This window comes from Emys orbicularis, chromosome 14 (genome assembly GCF_028017835.1).
Source record: "Emys orbicularis isolate rEmyOrb1 chromosome 14, rEmyOrb1.hap1, whole genome shotgun sequence".
NCBI classification, from domain to species: Eukaryota; Metazoa; Chordata; order Testudines; family Emydidae; genus Emys; species Emys orbicularis.
Window position 1 is genome coordinate 15,125,901 of NC_088696.1, and position 22,765 is coordinate 15,148,665.

The following is a 22,765-nucleotide window of genomic DNA, read 5'->3' on the forward strand; positions in this document are numbered from 1 at the left end:
TATTTACATTACAATATAAGACAACACCACGGAAACTGAAACACAAGTGTATTTGTACAGTGTCTAGCAATATGGGACCTCTGGGCATTTCTGCAGTGTAACAGAGACTCCTTTGTAAAAAAAGGGGGAAAAATCATTTACTTGAAACCCTAGTGGCCTGTCTCTGATTTAGAGTAACTGTCAAGAAGAGTGTGAACACTATGAAAAAAACAAAATCAAATCAGATGTTCCTGATCCCTCACTCATCATCAATACAAAGAAACATCATTTGCCATCATGTTGCTGTTCATCTCATGGAGCAACAAACACATCCAACACACTTGCAGGATGACGTCATGTTTCAGAACTTCTTCAGTTATATGACTGAATAGGTTTAAGTCTACTTGCCTACTTAGTGCTAAGAATGAAAATGTCCACCACAGCCACTGATCCCTGGCAGTTCCCATCAGATCAATCATCTAGGGACTAAGAATGGGTGAACCAATGCAGAACAAACAGATAACCCCACTCCATTCTCCATGTCCATTTCTACAAGTGAACCTTTTCGAGACTTTACAAATGTCATCCCTCAAAGACACCCCTGAAACTCAAGTTCCTCCCAGCTTTTTTCTTGTTCCAGAGACAATAATTTTCTGCCGGTTTTGATAGGCAACAAATTACCACACCCTCTGTACTGGCTACCTTCCACTTTCTGACACGTTGAGGGGCAGAGCTTAGGCATCACCCACATTCCCAGTCTAGCACTGACCACACTTCACCCACCTGCTACAGTGGTGGTTAAGAGTAAGATGGTGGCAATATCTGCTTACCTGTGTGTCTCTAGACCCAGGGTGCTTACTTCTTCTTTGCTCCCCTGCACTGGCGCAAAGTACAACTCACAAAGCTAGGCCTCCCCCCTCCCCTTTTTAAAAAAGAGTTGACCATGAACAATCACCAAAATCTAAACACCCCTGAATTTTGCAAATCTTCTGGCTCAAAATCTGAATTTTGTGAATCTGTAGACCTATACCTAGAATGTTATCTTTTAACTAGAACTGGTCAGAAAATGCTGATTTGATTAAATTGAAAAATTTCATGAGAACATATCTATTCCATTGATTATTTGCAGGAAATTAGTGAAACCTTTTGTTTCAATAAGGTCATAACATTTAATTTTGACTAATCATTTTGACATTTATATTATAATACAAATGTCAAAATAATAAAGTTGAAACAAAATGGTTTAACCTTCTTGAAATGAAATGTTTCAACCTTATCAAAATGTATCATTTGGATAAGATTAAAATGAAATATTTTTGGAATGTTTTGCGAAAAATTCTGAGTTTTTGACTTTTTGGCCTGATTTGGGACAAAATGAAGTTGATGGAAGTTCCAAATTTTGATCATCTCTACTTTTAATCCGGTACAAGATTGTTAATATGATATTGATAACATGATTTATAGGCCTAGGCCCAGACACTGCCACAATTTGTGTTTTTGGAGGAAGGTGCCACTTCTGTCAGTGGGTGGCAGATTGTCTCACACATGTTACCCAATAACCCTAGTGTCCATGAAGTATTTTCAGATGTTCAATTATTTAAATACATAAGCATCCAGTCTACTTAGGTCCGAATACTGGCATCTGCCCAGTGAGTAGCACCTCATTATGCAAGTAGTCCCATTGATTTGAGATGTCATAATGGTGCCCATAGCAATTAAAGAAATTCTGACCAGTGGCCTTTCTAGGGCTTAGCAATTCATTTTTTTTCATTAATAAAATTCAACTCATATTTTAAATGCATGTACACACTGCCAGTGCTGCAGATAGGGTGGCAAAATGTTTACTTATAGGCATCAGGACTTGCAGTAACTGCTTTGCAATCACATCAGTGATTTTTAAATAAAAGCATGACTTCAGATGTGATTTGGTACATTTCAGAAATGCACTTTGAAAAATATGCAAACCACCTTAATTACTATGGATAAAAATGAGTATAATAGTTAAACACATTAGAAATATGGAAGCATGTGCTTCCCCTGGAGAACTGCCACTGTTAAATGAAATCTGAGCCAGGATGGATGACAGCTGGCCACAAAGATTCCTGATGCTCATGTAACACTGCATGAAATGGCAATGGAATATGAGGATTTATAGCACATGTGCATAAGACAATAGGAGTGCTGACATTCTGGACATGCATTGTACATCCATAGGCAGTGATGGGTTTAATGGTGTCGTTGGTAAAGCAATTTGTACTAGAGGTTATCTTTCAAACTGGGCAGAGCAAAGAGAGAGCATTCAGCTAACATATTTTAACTCTCCAAGCTATCTATATCTTATATCTATCTATCTATATCTATCTGTATATGAACATCAATCAAAAACACAGTAGGGACTTTTAAAGGCGATGACAGACAGACAGACAGACCGGAAAGGAAAGGAAAGGGAGCATGATACTCAGTGACAGAATCCTGTATTAGCACAACCAGAGTTACTATGGTGGGAGCAAAAGCTATTTTGCCATAGATTACCCTGTGAGTATGCATGTGAGAGATGCTGCTAAAGAAAATATCTGACAATTGGAATATTTATATATTTTTCTCTTTTTGTTTTTATTAAACTGAAGGCAGAGAGATAACAGAAACATTTTCTGATCTCATATATGTTCTGGACATTGGCTTTTAGCATTTTCATTTTGGACAGTAAAATGAGGGGAAACAATCCCCAAAGGTGTTGCATACTTTTTCAGATCATTCATATAGTTTGGAAACAATTGCTTATAAATGGAAAGGAGGTGATTTGGAAAGCAAGTTTTAAATAAGGTGAGTAATTCAAGCACAGGATGTCATGTAATCCAACTAGTGCTTGGGTGATATATACGGTATGATTATAACAACAGGCTATCTTACTTTAACCACATGGCACATTGCCTACCAGTTTCAAGTCACCCCACTGAGGAAATAACTGACAGATTAAAATTGTTCAATCCAAGGAGCAAAATATTGCACTTTTAAGCATGAATATTTTGGAAAATATTGTGTACATGTACAGACACACACACTGATAATTGTGTGTGTGTGTGTGTATATGAGCAGAGAAAATGGTGCATGTAGTCATAAGTGTGAGAGTCTAGATACAATATTGATTGTATATATAATAAGTATTGTACCTAGGCTACCCAGAAATTGAGAATGGCATTTATAACATTTAATTTTGCTAGGAATAAGCTACACCACAGGTTTCTCATTAGAGTACATATGATGCTTCAATTTAAAAGCAAAGTAAATAAATATATACTCTTGGTTTTATTCACTACGCCTGCACCAATATTCACTTTGGTCCAGATTCTGGGCTTCTCATCAAGAGCATGGAATGTCTGTTGAGCTTTTTCAGGAGTATTAATGTATGCCCCTAATGTGGTCCCCTCTGTGCTTAGAGGGGCAGGTTTTCCCTTGTCTTGCCCATTCTCTTCACTACTGCCCCTTGGTGGGTCCCAGCAGAGTTTAGCACTATGTACTCTCTCATTGATGCAGTGAAAATGTACCATTTTCTCTGCCAGGAGAGCCTCTGCAGCCCTGGACATCTGGGGACTATTTGATCCAGGGCATATTTTCAATACACAACACATTTGCCATTTGAGGAACATTTTGAAGTTTTACCAGTTAATGGCAAACATACATTTGCTAGTTTTAGAATGAAAATTGCAATTTGCATTTGCAAACAATACTTGAATGCCTGGGAAAACTGTCTTTTTTCATAAGTCTCTGCTCTTGACTGATCAAACAATAGGGATAATCAGAACAGGGGTTGCTTAATGGCATATACAATACACTATGTTATAAATACAAGAGAAAGTTATATACGATATACTATGTTATAAATACAAGAAAAAGTTCATGTGCTAGCACTAGGCTTCTAGTTACATTTTTCATATCACGCTTTTATCAGAATACTATCAATCAAATTCCAAAGCCTCATTTTCACAGGTCTCATTTCAGTTTAGTGGTGCCACAAGGCTACAAAATTCCTTCTCAGTTTCCTAAATAATTGGTGGCATTTCGTTATCCACCTCTGTGCCAGAATTAGTGACTGGTGACCCATTATATGTTGGGAGATTGGCCCTAAATGGATAACCATTCTAAGGGTTGAGATACATTGTCAGAGTTTATCCAAATCTATCTGAACATCTTTGTTTGCCTGGACATCTTACAAAATCAGGTTTTCACCTGAGATTATTTTCAGCATTTCTTGCTTTGGAGGCAGTCAGAAGTAATGCAAGAACAGCATTACTCACGGTATTTCGTTCATCCATCCAAAACCAGATACAAAGACATGCAAAAATTAGATAATCAATAACTTCACTCATAATTAGCAACTGTGCGGCCATACAGCTCCAGGTAGCCAAATATGGGATCTGTCCTTGACTCACATGGTTGGGTACCTGGACTGATGTTGCCACATGGTTTGTAAGAATGGGTGACCTGATTATGTGTTAACTAAGTAGGATTTTCAAGTCCCAATCTGATGGAGAGAGAAGGGTTTAATACATCTGGTCAGTTAACAGAATGATCAACTCTGCTTGCATCACAGTTCTAGAGAGTGAGCCTATCTTTCAGTAGGTTTTCTGTGACCAGCAGTAGCACATTTTGCTAAATTTAAAAATTATCAACCCATTCAGTGACACAGGAGATAAGAAAACATACTCAGGAACTGAAGTTTTGGGCTCAGACAGAATGGAAGAAAATCATTGCATATTGTTTTCTGAGAGATGTTCTATGGGCTTTAGCGAGATGCATGAGGTTCCTGATGATGTTCAAGATTACTTTGCTAGTCTAGCCATCAAAAAGGCAGTAGAGGTCCCAGTGAGTTATTTCAGGATGTCTTGTCTATGGAAGAGATTGTAAATATGCAAATTTACCAGATAGAAAATACAAAAAATCTTGTCATGGTGCCTGTAAATCATTTCACAGGAACAGAATGTAGCTATGAACACTGGCCAATTTCTGTAACACATAACATATTCTTGTGGGGAAAAAAGTGTTTTGCGGCGTGCAAATGAAGGCCCAACATTATGTCAAAAGGTCAATTAAAAACATTTAGTAAAGGCAGGTTTTAGCCTATTAGAGTATCACTCGTCACCTGTGCAGCACAGTTAAGACAGCTCACAAATTGTTAGATCACCTGGTGACAGTCTGGAAGGCTTAAAAGGCATATTAGCCCAAAGGGGATGAATTAAAGTGAATTGATAGTCAGAGGTTTTTGTAAGTATGTTACAAGAACAAACTCAAGCCGGTACTAGTATGTAGCCTTTCTTTATTATTTGGGCCAGAAAATATGCCCGTCAGAAACAAAACCACTCAGCTTTGATTTCCACAACAGATGTCAAACTGCATTGGTTGAGTGCTAGTGCCAAGAGAAGAGATCAATTAAAACTACTGCTCCTTCAAGTACAAAGGTGTCTGCCAATCCCAAAAATGCCAGTGCAGCACAAAGGAAGCAATATTAGAGAGTAAGACAGTTTCAGAAAGACCCTAGAAAAGTGGTGGTTTTGCACAGCATTGTGCTTCACAGAGTATGGAGAAAGGCAAGAAATGCTCAAAAAGAAATTAAATAAGCATAAAGAAAAGGAAAACACAAATGTAGTAACTTTACAATTTAAAAAAATGCATTTGTAGTTTAAGAAGTCACTGAGACACTGGGCTTAATTCCACATTCAGTAATGCTCGGGAAATACTCTAACAGTCACCAAAGCTATTCCTGACTTGCACTATTACACCAAAAGCAGAATTTGGACCAATGAGTTGAATTTTACAGGAACAATAGAGTAAATTCATCAGGCATAATCAGTCATGCTGATTGTGAAGATAGAGAACATTTTATAAGTCATCCTTAAGCATCGATGATTCAGTGGCTTGACTATGTAAGGAGCCTTTATGGCTCTGTCCACATAGATGCTGGGAGTGAGTTTCGCAGCCTGGGTGGACAGAGTTGTGTTTATGGAGCTCACACTAACATGCTAAAAATAGCAATTTGGATTTTTCCGGCTCATGCTGGTGCTCAGGCTCTGAAGCCAAGGGACGGGGGTGGACTTCAGAACCCAAGAGCCAAAGCAATGTCTACACTTTTATTTTTAGCATGCTAGCCTGAACCCCACTAACATGAGTCTGTATAGACATATCCTCTGTGACATGACACCTTGCCTCACCTCAGCTATATTATCCCAATTTTGGATTTGGCAAGAATCCTTCCTATACAAGGGAAGATTTGTTCTAGCAGACAAAAATTGGACTGTTTTAAACAGCGTAACAGTCTTGATAAAACATGCTTTAAGGGTGTATGTTATAAGTATGTTTAAAGGGAATAATGTTATTAGGCAGAAAAAGATGGATGTAACTATATAGCCTCACATGGAATTTGTGAACGTTTATTCCTTAATGGGTGTGGATTTGTTATAGAAAGAAAAAGTGTAGTGGATTTATTATGATGATTATTATTAAAATGTTAATTATAAAACAGTATCTCTATTGTACACAAGAGTGGGATGTCGAAAAGAATATTAAGGCTCCACTCCTTCTCCCATGCTAGTCAATGGGAATTTTGCCATTGACTTCAGTTGGGAGCAAGAGTGAATATTAAAAGGGTAATAGATTGGAGCAGGAAGGTTAATTAGTGGTATGAGCGGATAGTCTACGCTCCAAAAAAGAAATGTAAAAACCTTTGTTTATTCTGTCGTGCTGTGGAAGGTAATCCACTGTTTATAGGAGCTTCATATTTAGGGCACTTAATTCAAATTGTGATCTATGATTTTTGGATTATGAAGAAGGTTTTTTTAGTCACTTTATTTTCTATAATGAATGTACTAATTAAGAATACAGTCCTATAAAGACTCTTTAATTTCCTTTGTAAAGATACATTCATAAGAATATATATAAACTTAGAGTGAATAATGCTACAATAAACATATCCAAAAAGCGAAAACCATGATATTTTTAAATAGGTTCAGAAATTTATTTTGTATAAGGCCATATTTATCAAAGCAGTACCAACATACTTCATTGGCTGCTACAGCTAGAATAACAATTGGTATGAAAATGGTGTTTTCTTCTTAAATGCTTAAATATTTCCTTTATATACACAAATAAAATGTCATATTAATACTAACAAGGCTGACTAGCATATTTTGATTTCCTTCATAATCATTGCACAAACATGATATAAGAGACTGAAATACAGGATGCAATGTTATGAGAAAGAAAACCCTTGCCTGACATACAAATACCTAGGAATGCACTGTTTACAGAATTATTGTGATCATTTCCAGCTCTCTCACTATATGACCTTCAGGTATAGCTGTGTGCCAAGAACAAGGATCAGACTAAATTTATTACTCAAAAAAAGTAAAATGGATTGAATTTGTTTTCTTCTTTTTTCCCCCCACCATGAATGAATTCCACTTCTATAGTATTACACAATGAGACTATGCCCTTCCAGAAGTGCTATAAAACAGCAATTCTAATACAAAGTGCCCTTCAAGACTTTGCTGACCGAATAGTTTTCTCATCCTAGTTAGAATGCGTTTAACTGTAGTAGTTCAGAATCTGTACACAGACACCAAGATGGCTTAAAATGTGTTTCCCTTTGGGGATTTAGTAAACATTTAGTTAGATGTTCTTGACTAGATGTGAGCCAATGTGTGTTCAATATTTATTTATCAGCATAGTTTTAACCATTTATTTTACAATCTCTCTCTCTCTCTGCTATCTCAAAATCAATAGAAGTATAGTACAAATTAAATCCCTCTGTTCAAGTTTTATGTAACCCAATGAGTTATTTTCTGGATCTAAATTCTGTTTTCATTTTAGTTTTCTTCTTATCTATTGTACAGATATTGGAAATAGCGGAAGATGTGTAATTATGGTACCATTACACAGATAAACCACATTCTAATTGCTCAAGTGAGATTGGTAAAGTAAATGGAAGTCAACCAAGCAATGCAAAAGAGAAATAAAGTAAGTTATACAGTGCCGCACTATATACGTTTTATATTTACCTTCATTTTTCTTGATGGTGAAATTCGGATTGTTGACCATTTCAGGAAGAAGACTATATAGAAAAAAATGTCCATTTTTAGGATCATCTTTGTCAATGGCACTGACAGTCTGAATTACCTGCAATAGAAAAAGGTTACATAAAATGTACAGCCTCAACGTAAGTTCTATTGATCACCAACACCAGGTTTTATAAATTAACCTGCTATATATAAAGATACTGAAAAATCTGCATTCACTGATGAAAAGGACATTCTTTATTATATAGGATACATTCTGATTTCTACTTTCACAAGTGTAAGAACCCTCCCATACACATACCTAAACTTCTATGTGGATTGCCCAGATCGTATAGAAATGTAGGGCTGGAAGGGACCTCGAGAAGTGATCAAGTCCAGCCCACTGTGATAAGGGAGGACCTAGTAAACCTAGAACACCTCTAACAGGTGATTGTCCCACATATTCTTAAAAACCTCCAATGATGGGGCTTCCGAAACCTCCCGTGGAAGCATATTCCAGAACCTAACTACCCTTAAAATTAGAAAGATTTTCCTAATATGTAACCTAAATTTCCTTTGCTTTCCTTTCCTTTGTAGATTAAGCCCATTACTTCTTGTCCTACCTTCAGTGGATATGGAGAACAATTGATCACATTCCTTTTTATAACAGCCCTTCACATATTTGAAGACTGTTTTCAGATGCCCCCGCAGTCTTCTTTTCTCAAGACTAAGCATGCCCATTTTTTGTAACCTTTCCTCATACGTGGTAGCCTCTGAGGCACAGTGCCTCCTGGGCTACTCATGGTTTGATATAGCTTTGCACAGGGAATGTGCCTAGAACAGTCCAGCCATAAAACTCCCTCCACCACCATTCTCTGCCCCCCGAGCTGAACAAAGTTCTTAAAAATGTACCTTTTTTGTGTGAAATTTTGCATGTCTAATATCAACCTAACAGTGATACTCTGTTTTTAAGTTAGAATAAAATTTGACCAGCCATTTCAGAATGTATGGAATTGCAAAAAACAATCAAAACCTTTTCTTCTTTTAATAAAATGCTTAACAATTCTTGCGCAAAAATCCCCACAAAACTATGTTTGATTTAACACATTCAACTTAGGATGCTTTGCACATTGTCCAGAATATGGTGCTATTTTAGCTATGTTTGGTGAGGAGGGTTTTTTTAAATACCAAAGTTAGGAAAATTTGAAAATCAACTGCACTTATTCTGCACAACATCCATATTCAGTGGTGTATATGGAATGCTAGCACTGCAGGTACAGTTGCTGATCTTCCTCCAGGCCAAATGGGATTGCAAAGGACAGGGGAGAATAATATAAGAATAGAACACTTCCAGAAAAGTAGGAGAGGAATTTAATGGGGTTTAAAGTTTGGGACAGATTTACTTGATTCCAAATATTTCCCCATCAGAAGAAGTGGAGACCGGGAGAGATAGGGACCTAGACACAGGTCTCAGGGCCTGATACTGCACTCTTGAACTCAATGGGAATTTTGCTGTTAGATTCAATTATGTAGGATCAGAAACTTAATGAGTATTATTTAAATTTTCATTTCCCCACTGAAGTCAATAAAACTTTTCTCTTATTGCTTTATTGCCAAAAGCATCAGACCCTAAACCAACCAACCAACCAACCAAATAAAACCCTCATAATAACAACTAAAAATGTGAAACTCCATCCTGAGACAAATATATTTAAGAGTAACAGGACTGTGGCAAGAGGAGCCATGACAATGAAGCGAGATGCTCCTCCAGTCCAGCAATTTTCAGGGCTGGGTACACAGGCAAGGCTCTCTGCAAGCGTCTTGGGGCTAAGGACACAGACCTACCCCACCACTGAGCATTGTCTTCACGTATGGTCCTAGAGCAGAGAGAGTGTCCGCAGCAGCAAGAGACAGGGGATGGAGGAGTTGGGGAAGAGGTGCTGCTGGGACTTGCGCAAAAGAGAAGCCCCCAGGCAGCAGCAAGCATCAGAGTGGTGCTGGGTCCAAACAACTGAGAGGGAGAATGGTATGTCTGAGCTAGGTGATATAAGCCATAGTTCTCACATGTGCTTACATTGTAATTTGACGGTGTGCACCTTTTATAATTGTATACTTTGTTAGTTTCCTAATATTTTCTTCCAGTAGTCACTGTGGCTTCACTGGACTTGACGAAGGCTTTCAGCTAATTTTATTTATTTTATATATAGGGCTAACTTTTACATTCCTCCACTTGCAAAGATTTAGCTGCCATAACTTCAAATATATAGTGCTTAAGGGGAAACAAAAATACCTATAAAATAACCTAAAGTAGCTTTTCACTACATAACAAGTCTCCCAATTAAATAATTGTATCAGGGGATCTTCAAGGCTAGAAGCAAGTGTTGCCTGTCCCACTGCAAATATGGGATTTTCCCTTTTCAGAGGTGTTCAGTTCCAATTTCTATCTCTGCAGGTTTGTAAAATATCAGACCATGTTTCTAGCTCAGGACTGAATATTGCTGATCATGGGTCTTAAAGCAGTGCAGGTTGGAATGGAATTCCAATTTTTGGAGGAAAGAAAACATTGTTGTGCGAGGGTTTTTTTTTTAAACTGTGACTTTTTGAAACTTGGAGGTTTAGAATGTTATTGGAAGACATAATGGGGAGATCTATTTGTGGGCAGAGTGAAATTTAGGTGCTCAAGTGTGCATGATAAATGCAATTTATCACATGGGTATGCAATTTAAATATCTTGCTGGTTGCTTAACTGTAGTTCTTTCCAGTGTTATGTGGGAGAATTGGTTCTAATTATTTCTCTCCTTCTCCAGGGTTTCAATGAACTAAAAGTCACTAGCCAGCCACCATAGTGCCATGAACTTTTCAGCTCCCAGAAACTATGCAAGATAATTCAGGTCATTATTTAGATTGGAAATATTTGAGAAGTGGAATCTGTGGGCACATACATTGTTTTTTGTGCACAGATTTAATGCTTCTCAATCTCCTATGAAACGTATTCCTTACATTGAAATTATTCTCATCCACATGTTATCAATTATTTTTTATAAATACACACAAAAATATAGTCAAAACTTAGCATTAACAAAATGTTACAGTTGTTATTTTACTAGCACAAGCCAAGAATTTAGGAGTTAGCATTCCCATAGCAACCTTACTCTACTCCTTTCTGTGTATGCATTACAAAAGGATTTTCTTCAGCATATAACATATGTGCAGTAATATTAACTGCTTTGTAGTTGACCTGTCCTCCTGTTTCCTCACAGGATTTTCAAATGATTCTGAACAGCACAATAAGGAGCTCCACAGAATAAAATTGGTTCATAAAGGATAGTTTTAAAACCTCTGACTTATTGATGCATATATGTCAGGTTGCTACCCTTAAGGTTGCTGAATTCCTCAACATTTTTCCACATAAAATTTCAACCTTGATTTTCTGTTAACAAAGTTTGTGCATGTAATTGAGTATGTATATGTTTTAAGGAAGAGAGCACTAAATTAACATCTTACCTAACAGGCATATCTGAATTGAAATTAATAGCATAGGTATCCCAGAGGACCACGTATCGTTATATTCTGCAACCTTGTATTACATTCCTGCAAAGCCACAGATGCCTAAAATTATAGCATTCCTAGAAGAATATCAGTATAGTAATAGTGAATGCTACTGAAAGGTAAATAGCAAAATTTTGTAAATATAATGTACCTATCTCTGTATGATTTTAATACACAGCATAGTTTTAATATACTCAAAACATACCAGAGCTGAGCAGCATTACAGAGTATGGTTTTATGCGATTACAAAACTTTGCATTGGTAGAAAATGGGAGGAAAGGCATTCTCAAAATTAAAGTCTAGTTTCTACTATTTGTAACCCTCCCCGTGACCAGGGCCGGCTCCAAGTTTTTTGCCGCCCCAAGCAAAAAAATTTTTTCCTGTGCCCCCCCTCCCGGCCCCGCCCCAACTCCGCCCCTTCCCCGCCCCATTCCAATCCCTTCCCCAAACCCCTGCCCCGCCTCCTACCCCTCCCTCCCAGGCTTGCCTGGGTGGTAGGGAGGGGGGAGAAGCGGAGCAGCAGCGTGCTCGCGGAAGGAGGCGGAGGTGAGCTGGAGGGGGAGCGGTTCCTCTGCCCCCTCCCCCAGTTACTTCCTGCGGACCTCCCTGCGCCCCCCACCGCCACAGCTCACGTCTGCTCCGCCTGCTCCACTAAGCGCTCCTCCGCCGCTCCGCTTCTCCCCCCTCCCTCCCAGGCTTGCCGCAAAACAGCTGATTCACGCGGCAAGCCTGGGAGGGAGGGGGGAGAAGATGAGTAGCGGCGCGCTCGGGGGAGCAGGCGGCAGTGGAGCGGAGGTGAGCTGGGGGGGAGCAGTTCCTCTGCCCCCCCCCGTTACTTCCTGCGGCCCTCCTCGCGCCCCCCACCACCGCAGCTCACCTCCGCTCAGGGCCGGCTCCCGGCTTTTTGCGCCCCAAGCCAAAAAAAAAAAAAAAGGAGCCGGAGTGCCGCTTGGAGCGCTGGTGCCAAGAGCCGGCCCTGCCCGTGACTAGAATATCACAGACTACAAAACTTTCACAGAAAGTGTGCTGTGCAGGCACCCTTTGGGTTACAACTGAACTATCCTGCAGGTTCTCAGAAACGTAGAAGTGGACCCCGGTCTTTGCAATCGTCTCCATGACTATGCAGCTAGAACCCACCTTCACCAGGAGCATGGTCTTCCCCTCCCTCACATGGGACTGGTTGACACTGCACACTATTAGTACAACTAAGTAGAATCAAGTTAGAGACAAAATGTCTGAGAAAGTTGTATTCTATTTTAAACTAGCCTGGCCCTAAGGCCTATGGGCTTGCTGGGTCTACAGTAATTTGAACTTTGTAGCTAGCAAGGGATAATATTAAAGGCATAAACTGCTTTTCATCAAGTTGGAAAATGCCTTGACAATAAATCTGATTTTTCCCCTCAAAAAGACATTTTTAGTATTTTCCTATTGTATGTAAAATGTACAAAGAGCTACACGTATACATGTGCGCACACACTTTTTCTATCAGCTTTGAGTTTTGTATTTTGCTGTTACAGATTCGGAATAAAAAGCAAAGAAAATTCATCTGGCAATATTATACATCAACAGTTTTTAATACATTCTGTCACGTCACCAGCAGCCGCGCTTGCCACTCTCAATTGTATCAGGACCGAAAATAGAACACTTGGAAAACTGAACTGTAATAGATGGTTCAGTCAATATATTTAGGGACTGCAAATAAGGTTTGGTAAAAGGTTCAGATGTAATCTTTTCCCTTAAAGTGATTCAAATTCAATTTGAACTTAGGTTTAAGTTAAACTGCAAATGTAAATATACTGATGTAGCATAAAGCTATTGCACCCTTTCTTCACATGCAACCATGCTGCTTTAAAATTTTAAACACCCAGCTAAATTAGGATTTAGATACTACGTATTACAGCATCACTTTCTCATATTAACCTTCTTATGGCTTGGAGATGTAGCATTATTTCAACTTCAGTTTCTTTAAAAAAAAATGAAAACGTTGACTTGTCCATATGTTTACTTGCAAAATTTTAACACAGAATACTAAAAGAAGTAAAAGATCAGCCAGTGTATTTGCTGAGATTTTGCGATGAGCTGTGTGCTGTGTAGTATGACTGCTAATTTAGACCCTGCTCCTGTAAGTTACAGTGCAATGGTGGATACTTGCACCTGCCCTGGGGCAAAAAATGGAGAATAAGTTGCAGAATCAGGGCCACATGCCCCAGTGTGGGAATTAGGAGGATCTGCTATTTCATAGGATTCTCTGTCTCTTCTCTTACTAATGTTTGTGGTAGTCTGATACTATGGTGATTAGGGCAGTATAGAGCTGGTTACATTTTTTTGATAACATTTTAAAGTGTTCATGAAAAAATTGTAAGTGATTTTGTCAGTGTTGTTCCTGGTTTTCCACCAGCTGTTTGAGTTTTTTAATTTAAAATTTTGGAAAAAAAAGAAATTGTGATTTTTTTTCACCCAACTCCAATGTGGTACAAATGCTGAGATAGATGGATACTAAAACCAATTCAGAATATATCTTTCTCATTTCAAGCTACATCTAGTACATGCTCATATTTTGAGAACAGTCACTGAGCCTTAGATGAGGATGTAATCATTAGCATAATACAATATTGGAAACAGAGATTATGGGGATCTAAAATCCACTTTGAAATTTGGGAGTATAAATATCAATATATTCTCTGGAAAGAAAATACCCTCTAAAAGGAAACATTACAATAAGCTTATTTTCAATGGTTATAAAGAATGTTTACTACTCAAATGATGCATTTGTGACAGTAAGGGAAAAAAGTAGCTGGAAGGTCAAAACATTGATCTTTTACAACAATCAAATCTTGGCACAAAAAGGTTCTCAAACAGTACTACTAAAATAAAACAATTTCTGATTCTATTGTCAGGTAAGATATTTTGGCAAATAGTGAGTTTAATGCCTACCACCCACATGAGGCACAAGAATAGTCATATTAACAACTCTAGTGTCATGCTGTCAGCTGCTGTTTATTTAAAATTAAAATGTCACTACTCAGAATAAATTATGTAGTAGAAAAACAGTGGATTTCTATAACACAAGCTGGACAAAAATGATTATATTTCATTCGTTCTGTATCGCTTTATGTAAGGTTATGTCATATCACTGAAATTGCATGTGATGTACTCACCCTTAACTCTCTATACTTCTGTCTAATGAAGGACACATTTGAAAATGCTTGGAGGTTTGGTTTACTTTGAAGAAGACTCTAAAAGTTAGAATTCACTTCTTAAACATAACCAAATTTATCTGACCTTTTTGAAGTCTCTTATCCCTTCCTGGCGTGCATCCTTCTTCTTTCCTCAATCCATAGTCCATTTCACCAAAATCACAAGATGCACATCACCCACCAAGTGTCTCTCTGAGTCTACATTCCTGAACCAAAACCTTCCAAAACTCTATCCATACCCATTGTTAAGGTCCATGCTTTTGGTGCCAGTGTGACATACACTTTGGTGTTTTATTATATATTCAGAGGTTTCTCCTTCCGCCCCATAATAAATCGCTTCCAGACACAAGTGAAACCTGAGAACTCTAGAGCAATAGAAGAAAGCAACTTGCCCAGAAAAGACTGCCAAACTACATGAGATGGATATTTATCATAGCTGAGAATCAGGAAGAGGGAAGGTCTTCTTAAATGACCTCTTTTCACCTAACATACGGTTTGAGTTAGGCCCACCATAGTTTGACATTTGAACAGAGATTCAGGCAGGTTCATAATTTTCTCCTAATCAAGGACATGATCTTGTTAGGTGCTGTTGATCTCCCTGAACTCCTACTGAAGTCAATGGGAGTTTAAGGAACTCATCACCTTACAGGATCAGGGCCCAAGCTACTTATCTTTAGTTCAAACCTCATTATTTTGATTATAAATAAAGTAATTAGGTTTCTCCTAAGCGGTGACTAATAATAGCTCATACATCTCCAAAGGCAAATATTTTGAGATAAAGGGCGTATTGGCTCAACATCATTACATTCCAGACAAAATCTACGTAATTTGGAGATACGATACAACTCACATTTGCTGACAGATTACTGGGAGAATTTACAAAAATTACACAGCATCAACAACATGGAGATATTTACTTGTCCAGGCTTCCCATTCTCACATAAAAAGGCTTCATGCTCTGATGCAAACTCAGGAGCGTTGTCATTTACATCAAGAACTTTGATAGCAACAGGCACTCGGGATACTTGACTGTGGTTCCCTAAGAGAAGAAAACATAGCATAAAAGGTAAGAATATTTCATTTGGGATTGATGCCATAAAGGGCCCAAGATATAAACGCTTCCATATCGAAAGTGTACTGTGCCCATTCTCAATTTTTGCTTAATTGGGGTGCTTTCTTCGCAATGGATTATATAATTGGAGCAAAAGATAAAGATGAATAGTCAGTATTTATTGAAGGGAGGAAAAAGCAAATAAATCCCTACTGCAAACAGCATTTGTTGTTAGACCTTCTCAGCCTAAATTGCTAGATTTTTCTCTGATGAAGTTTGTATTGTTTTATTGATAAAGTCCATTATACCATGGAAAGCGAAGGCTGTAAACAACATAGATTTATTTCTTTGTTTATCTTTGGCAGAGCACAGTGCATTTTACTCTATTAGTAGTTTTGAGTGCACATCTATTATTTCTTCATTGCAAATACGATTAATGTTGAGACCGAATTGGGAGAGAGATGGGTTGCAGGCTTGACGTTGACGATACTGGATATTACTTGAGATTATTAAAGCACTCTGATTCATTTATTGTTGACCAGAAAAGTGACCGATGAACGTCTTAGTTTTCTGAAATAAAGCCCCATCATTTTTAATATTAAACTATTTTGCATAAGGTTCATCAGTGTACATTGCAAAATAACCTTGTTAAGCTCTTTGGAAAGCTGAGCTAAAGCAACAATTGGAGTTTTACTTTGACTGAAATTTACAGACAGATTTTATTGTCCTCACTGAATTAGAGAGAGAGTGTGTGTGTGTGTGTGTGTGTATTTTAGAGACAATTAATAACTTAGAATATCTGATCTTATGACTATTTCCCCTAAATAGCAAATATATGATTTATTTAAAAGAGTGATTGTTCAAATGGTTAATAGAAAAATATGTTATAAACCATAATAGTATTTCAGTAGCCTAATGCTAGCTTCATAATCCAGCTATGAATCATAGAATCATGGAAGTGTAGGACTGGAAGGGACCTTGATAGGTCTTCTAGTCCAGTCCCCTGCTCTCAAGACGGGACTAAGTATTATCTACACCATCCCTGACAAGTGTTTGTTTAACCTGCTCTTAAAAACCTCCAATGATGGCGATTCCACAACCTCCCTAGGCAATTTAATCCAGTGCTTAACTGCCTAGTGGGAGCTGCGATCGGCCAAACCTGTGGACGCAGCAGGTAAACAAACCAGCCCGGCCCGCCAGGGTGCTTACCCTGACGGGCCGCGTGCCAGCGGTCGCCGATCCCTGTTTAAGCCCATTGCTTCTTGTTCTATCCGCAGAGATTAACAAGAATGACTGCCCTGCACCTTTAAGCGGGGGGGGATAGCGGGGGGCTGAGGGGTGGGGGGGCACTGTGTCTGGCTGGCCGAATGAAGGGAAAATTACTTTATGGCTGGTGGGGGAGGGGGAGATGAAAACTGCTGCAAAAAGCATGGTCGCTGACTCATCTTCTGGGAATGTAGGGTTTAAAAGGGGCAGCTCTGCACCTGAAGCCTTCCTTTTTACATGGACCAGGCTGAAGCAGGACCCACCCGCCCTCCGTTTTAGGTGGTAAAATACCAGGTTTTTACCTGATGGGGGGCATTACACTAGCCGCCCCTTTCTTAAGGGGACTAGGAAGGAATTTTTCCTTTACCACCAGATTGGCTTGGGTGCGGTTGGGGTTTTTTTCGCCTTCCCCACAGCGGATTCAGCAAGGGCTCTGTTCATGCATGGCATGATGGGCAGTAGGCTATATGTTGCAACTCATTATTTAAGTGTAGGGTGGATGTCCAGTGCAGATACTCCATAGGAAAGGTATACAGTGACTGGATAAATGGCTTGGAAAAGAACTTAAAAAGAGGTGTTCCTTAAAGGAATGAACGGGGAGCGGCTGGGGAGTCCTATGATTGGTATGACAGGGAGCCAACCTCCCATTCTTATAGCTCATCTTAACCCTCTTACAAGGAGGGGGGAGGGGATGATAAGTTCCCAGCAATGGATTTGCTGGAGGGACCTGGATGGAAAAAGAGGGGGAGCTGGTAAAAGCCCCCTGGGTAATTACGGAATAAACATGGATTTGCCTGCACTGTACACTTTTATCTGCCGGGTAGTCCCAGACATCTAATAATAAAGTTGCGGCCTGATTAAACCCATGTCAAATATCTCCTGTCCTTCTTTCAGCATAGCCACACAATAATTATTCTCCCTCCTCCTTGTAAAAACTTTTTATGTACTTGAAAACCATTATCATGTCCCCCCCCCCCTCAGTCTTCTCTCCTCCAGACTAAAGAAACCCATTTTTTTCAATCTTTCCTCTGAGGTCATATTTTCTTGATCTTTAATTTTTTTTTTCAATCTTTCCTCTGAGGTCATATTTTCTTGATCTTTAATAATTTTTGTTGCTTTCCTCATGGCTTTCTCCAATTTCTCTACATCTTTCCTAAAATGTGTCACCCAGGACTAGATACAATAATCCAGTTGAGGTGATATCAGTGCAGAGTAGTGCAGAAGAATTACTTCTCATGTCCTGCTTATAACACTCTTGCTAATACATCCCAGAATGATGTTTGCATTTTTTGCAAAAGTGTTACTCATATTCAGCTTGTGATCCACTATGACACTTAGATTCCCTGCCACAGTACTTCTTCCTAGGCAATCATTTCCCATTTTGTATGTGTACAACTGATTGTTCCTTCTTAAGTGGAGTACTTTGCATTTGTCCTTATTAAACTTCATCCTATTATCATATTACCTTATTTTACATAATTTTCCCCAATTAAGTATCAACACTCTGAAGAACTGCCTACTACATGAGTTCAATTCAGAGCCTGTCTCAGGTAAAACTAATTATCCAGAGCAGAAGTTTTGCCTGAGTAAGTACTGCAGAATCAGTTCCTGTCAGGAAACTGCAGGTTAAAGAACAGGCAGGTTTTCATAATAATGATGGAACCTTAATTAATAACTATATCAGATACCACAATAGTAATATTTTCCTCTTTTTAGCACCAGTTATTCAAGAATCTCTAAGGATGTCACAAATGCTATTTAATTATCAGAACATCTCTGTGAAGTACAAGTATTATTATACCCATTATAGGGCAGGTAAACTGAGCCACAGAGAGTAAATCTCCACAGTGAGCCTCAGCCCCTGGCAGTGAGCCACAGAGCCTGGGTCTACAGATCCGGGCTCGTGGGAGTTGGGTTACTGTGCTAAAACTAGATGTCTAGATGTTATAGCTTGGGCTAGAGTTCGGTCTTTGAAGCCCAGGGAGGGGATTCTTGTCCTCGGAATAAGTGTCTCTAAACATAAACTCCAGGCAGGCACTTCCAAACAAATGTCAATAAAACCTTTATACTACACCACAGTACAACCCGTTCTAGAAATGCCATCTATTTTATGAAGGAGAGGGGGGATAATTACTGTACACAAGTTTTACGGAGTTTAAAAAATAAATACTGGGATTATCTTTTATGTCCCTCCACCTGTAACCCAGCTGCCTTAGTTACTACGATTCTCAATGTACATTGCTCAAAGGGAAGAGAAATTACCCTAAATACATTCACAACATTTCTAAAAATTATCTGAAATAACATAAAAGTGTTTACTTAAAGATTCAAAAGTATGATATCAGCAAACCTTGCAGGGTTAGAAGCAAATGCTTGGTGTCCATTGGAAAGCTTGGAACATTCCATTTCTAGTTATATAAGGTATGTGAGTTTACCAGATATAATATATAATATCTGGTAAACGCTTAATGCTTGAAGCTGCTCAGAGTTAGATAACCTAAGAAAAGTTCTAGGGGAGATTGTCTCTGGACAGGATAAACTTGTTCTATCAAAAAGTGTATGATAAATGCAATGAATCATAAAGTTTCATAATTTATCACATTAATAACAACATTGCATTGATAATATGTACACATTCAAAAAGGTTAATATGCAATTCACAAAGCCAAAACATTTTAAGCACATTTTCTTTAGCTTAACTTGATAATATATAAACAATGAATGTATTGGCTTTTCAGAATTCTCAGCACTCGTGTCACATTTAAACACTAACGATTTGCTTTTATCTAAATGAAAGAAACAATGACAGTTCAAATTTTAAAGATATTACAGAGAAATGTAATTAATTAGAAAAGCTTCTAAAGAAATTATTCGTGTCCCTTGCGACTGTCCCCAAAATGTTTGTCTTTCAAGTGAAATATAAACATTATATTTAAATATATTATAATTAGAAACTTGATGAGAATTCATTAAAAAAATTAATTTACTAAACACGACAGAGAGACCCAACTGGTTTGGAAATCTCCAAACAAGGGGATAGCCCCTGCTTGTTATTTGGGTTCTTCAGACTACAATGAAATTAACTGTCATTTAAGAGAAAGAGAGAGAGGTTTACATATTGTTTACATTGATCACCAATTTTTGACATTATCACTCTGAGCCATACCTCCTTGTTATCACCTCAAACACTGCATTGTCCTTTCACTTATGTACAGTGCTGTCTATATAAGTATAATTCAGAAGAAATAACTATTAAAATAGTGAAAAACTAAGAAATACTAAGCAAACACATAGCTCTACACTAGGATGAATACATTATGAATATAAAATAGTTAACGTTTCTTTCATATTCCTGTTTTGGCACTTCCAGTGTACACCTCTTTCTCTATGGCAAAGCACTTGTATGCAATTTATCAGACTCTCAAGTTCAAACCTGTCTGTTAGCTATAGCCCAATATTCTTAGAATCCTCATTCCCTGTTACATATTAGAAAAGCTGTACAGAGTATGATGGGGGCTATTCCTCTGATGCAGCTAATGGATTGTTCCAATCAGTTACTCTGGTGCAAAACTATTAAAGGCAATGAAGTTGCACTGGTGTCATAGAACATCATAAGGTAATGGGATAGAACAGTTTTCACAATGGGCCTAATTTGGCTTCTAAAGGTCTTATTACTGATGATGATGATTATGCACAACAATTAAAGGCGCAGCTTGATTCTCACACCCTAAGGGAGTTTGCAGGGCTGTCACTTAAAATAAAAGAAATAAAATCATGACTTTGTAAATTAAGTATAATTGATATGGATATCAATGATGTGAACAAGGACTCCCACAATGCCATTTTTAGCAAGTCTTTTTTAAGAGACACCTTAAAGACCCCATTTTCAGTCCTGGTAAGGTCACACCCACTTGGTCTTCTGCAGACACAATTGCCACAAACATGTAATCACAATAATTGCACTGCACTTGCAAATTAGGTGCATACACATGCACATGTTGCCTCTATATAATTACTGAAGTCACCATTGCTGCCTGTGATCTGCAGGCCCTGAACACTTCTGAATTGGCACTGGTGAAAGCAACCTGACTTCCCACTGTCTAACAAGGTAGACATCAGGAAAGGATGCAACAGTATAAAGGAGCTAGAGGAATCAATTAGTGATAAGTGAACCTGAAAATATGAGAAGGCTCAGCTGGGTTCAGATCCACAAGTTTAAAGGTTTACCTGAACCACATGTGTCTGAAAAAAGTTCCACTAGAAATTTAATGCAATGTTACTTTATTTCAGCACGTGAACCTGGAAATAAAGGTCAAATCTGGCAGTCCTTGCTCAGGCAAACTATCCATTGATTTTAATGGCAAACTTGCTCAAGGAAGGACTAAAAAAGGCTTCAGCATTTGACACAAAGTACAAAGAGATGAGAAAATCAGAACATGCCAAATGACCTAATCAAACTTTTCCAAACCTCCAAACATGATCTTTTAGATTTATTTGAGGACTGTGAGTTGGTTGTTATAGCCAAACAAGTTTGCTGACACCTTGAAAAAAATAGATACAACATTTGAATTTAAAATATTACAGTTCAGTTATTATTATTGTTGTTGTTTATTAGTATTTATATCTCTGGAGCACATAAGGGCCCTAACCAAAATACAGAATAGAAGACAGCCCCTGTCCTGAAGAGCATACAATCAACAAGACAAAATGAACAATGAAAAGCAATTTGCTAAAAGTGCAACATTTGGTTCTGAGTGTAGTGGGTAGTACCATGAGTAATTATTCCCTCTGAAGCATTATAAGCCAAGTTTTCAGCCTTCACTATGGAGTAGTGCAAAGCAGCTGTAACGCTGCCATAAAGGGGTAGCCAAGGATTCCCCCACTACTGGAACAGCAGCCTTCATTGAAAGTCCTAATTTAATGCATAGAGATGTATACTTTAATATTTCCTTTATCCAAGTCTATTTTTCTTTGTTTAAATAGATTATCAGAAATTACATTGATGTTCTGCTTAAATAGTAGTAAGCTGTGTTGTTTTTAACTAAAATCAAGCAATATCTAAATACAAAGTAGAATCCTGGAAAACTACAAGCTTTTTGTCATCCTATAGCTTGGAAATGGCTATTTCATACTTCTCTGGCTCAGTGAATTTTCAAGTATAATAAGATTTGAAATTAGAAATAGGAGAACCGAGAGAAGTTCCAGTTCTAATAGAGAAATCAAAAACACACTAAATCTAAACTACTGATTAATGAATAAACAAACAACCCCCTCAAAACAAAACAAACACCAAAAACAGAGTTTATTTCACATATCTATTTTTTCAAGCTCAACAAGTTGTATTTAACAGATCGTTTCCTACACCTTATTATGATTGTATCTGATGGGTCTCATAAAATAATCTACACATATGATAAATGTATTCTGTTTGACTTTACACTCCCCACTCTGTGTATTCCTTTATCTGTATAACACTGCACCCGATAACAACTCTTTGCCAAATAAAACTGACAGAGCAAATCTTGATAATAAGGGATGCAATTATGAAGCTGAATTTTTATTTAGATGGTACGTTCCAACTGTGGAAATACTACAGCATAGAGTATGTGTCCATTTGTCTTAAATACTGCATAATTCCCCACCTGAGACTAACTTTGAACTAATTAAGGTTAAGA

The 22,765-nt window shown here is 38.0% G+C and overlaps 1 protein-coding gene across 1 annotated transcript in view; it reads right to left on the reverse strand.

Annotated features, from left to right (window-relative positions):
* Positions 1 to 22,765, reverse strand: part of CDH8 (cadherin 8) — a 178,100-nt gene that overhangs the window by 25,436 nt on the left and 129,899 nt on the right. The window contains exons 8-9 of the mRNA XM_065416681.1: positions 15,691 to 15,812; positions 8,031 to 8,148 (exon numbers count right to left, since the gene is read on the reverse strand). Coding sequence (XP_065272753.1) covers positions 8,031 to 8,148; positions 15,691 to 15,812 — 240 coding nt within the window. The remainder of the gene's footprint in view (positions 1 to 8,030; positions 8,149 to 15,690; positions 15,813 to 22,765) is intronic.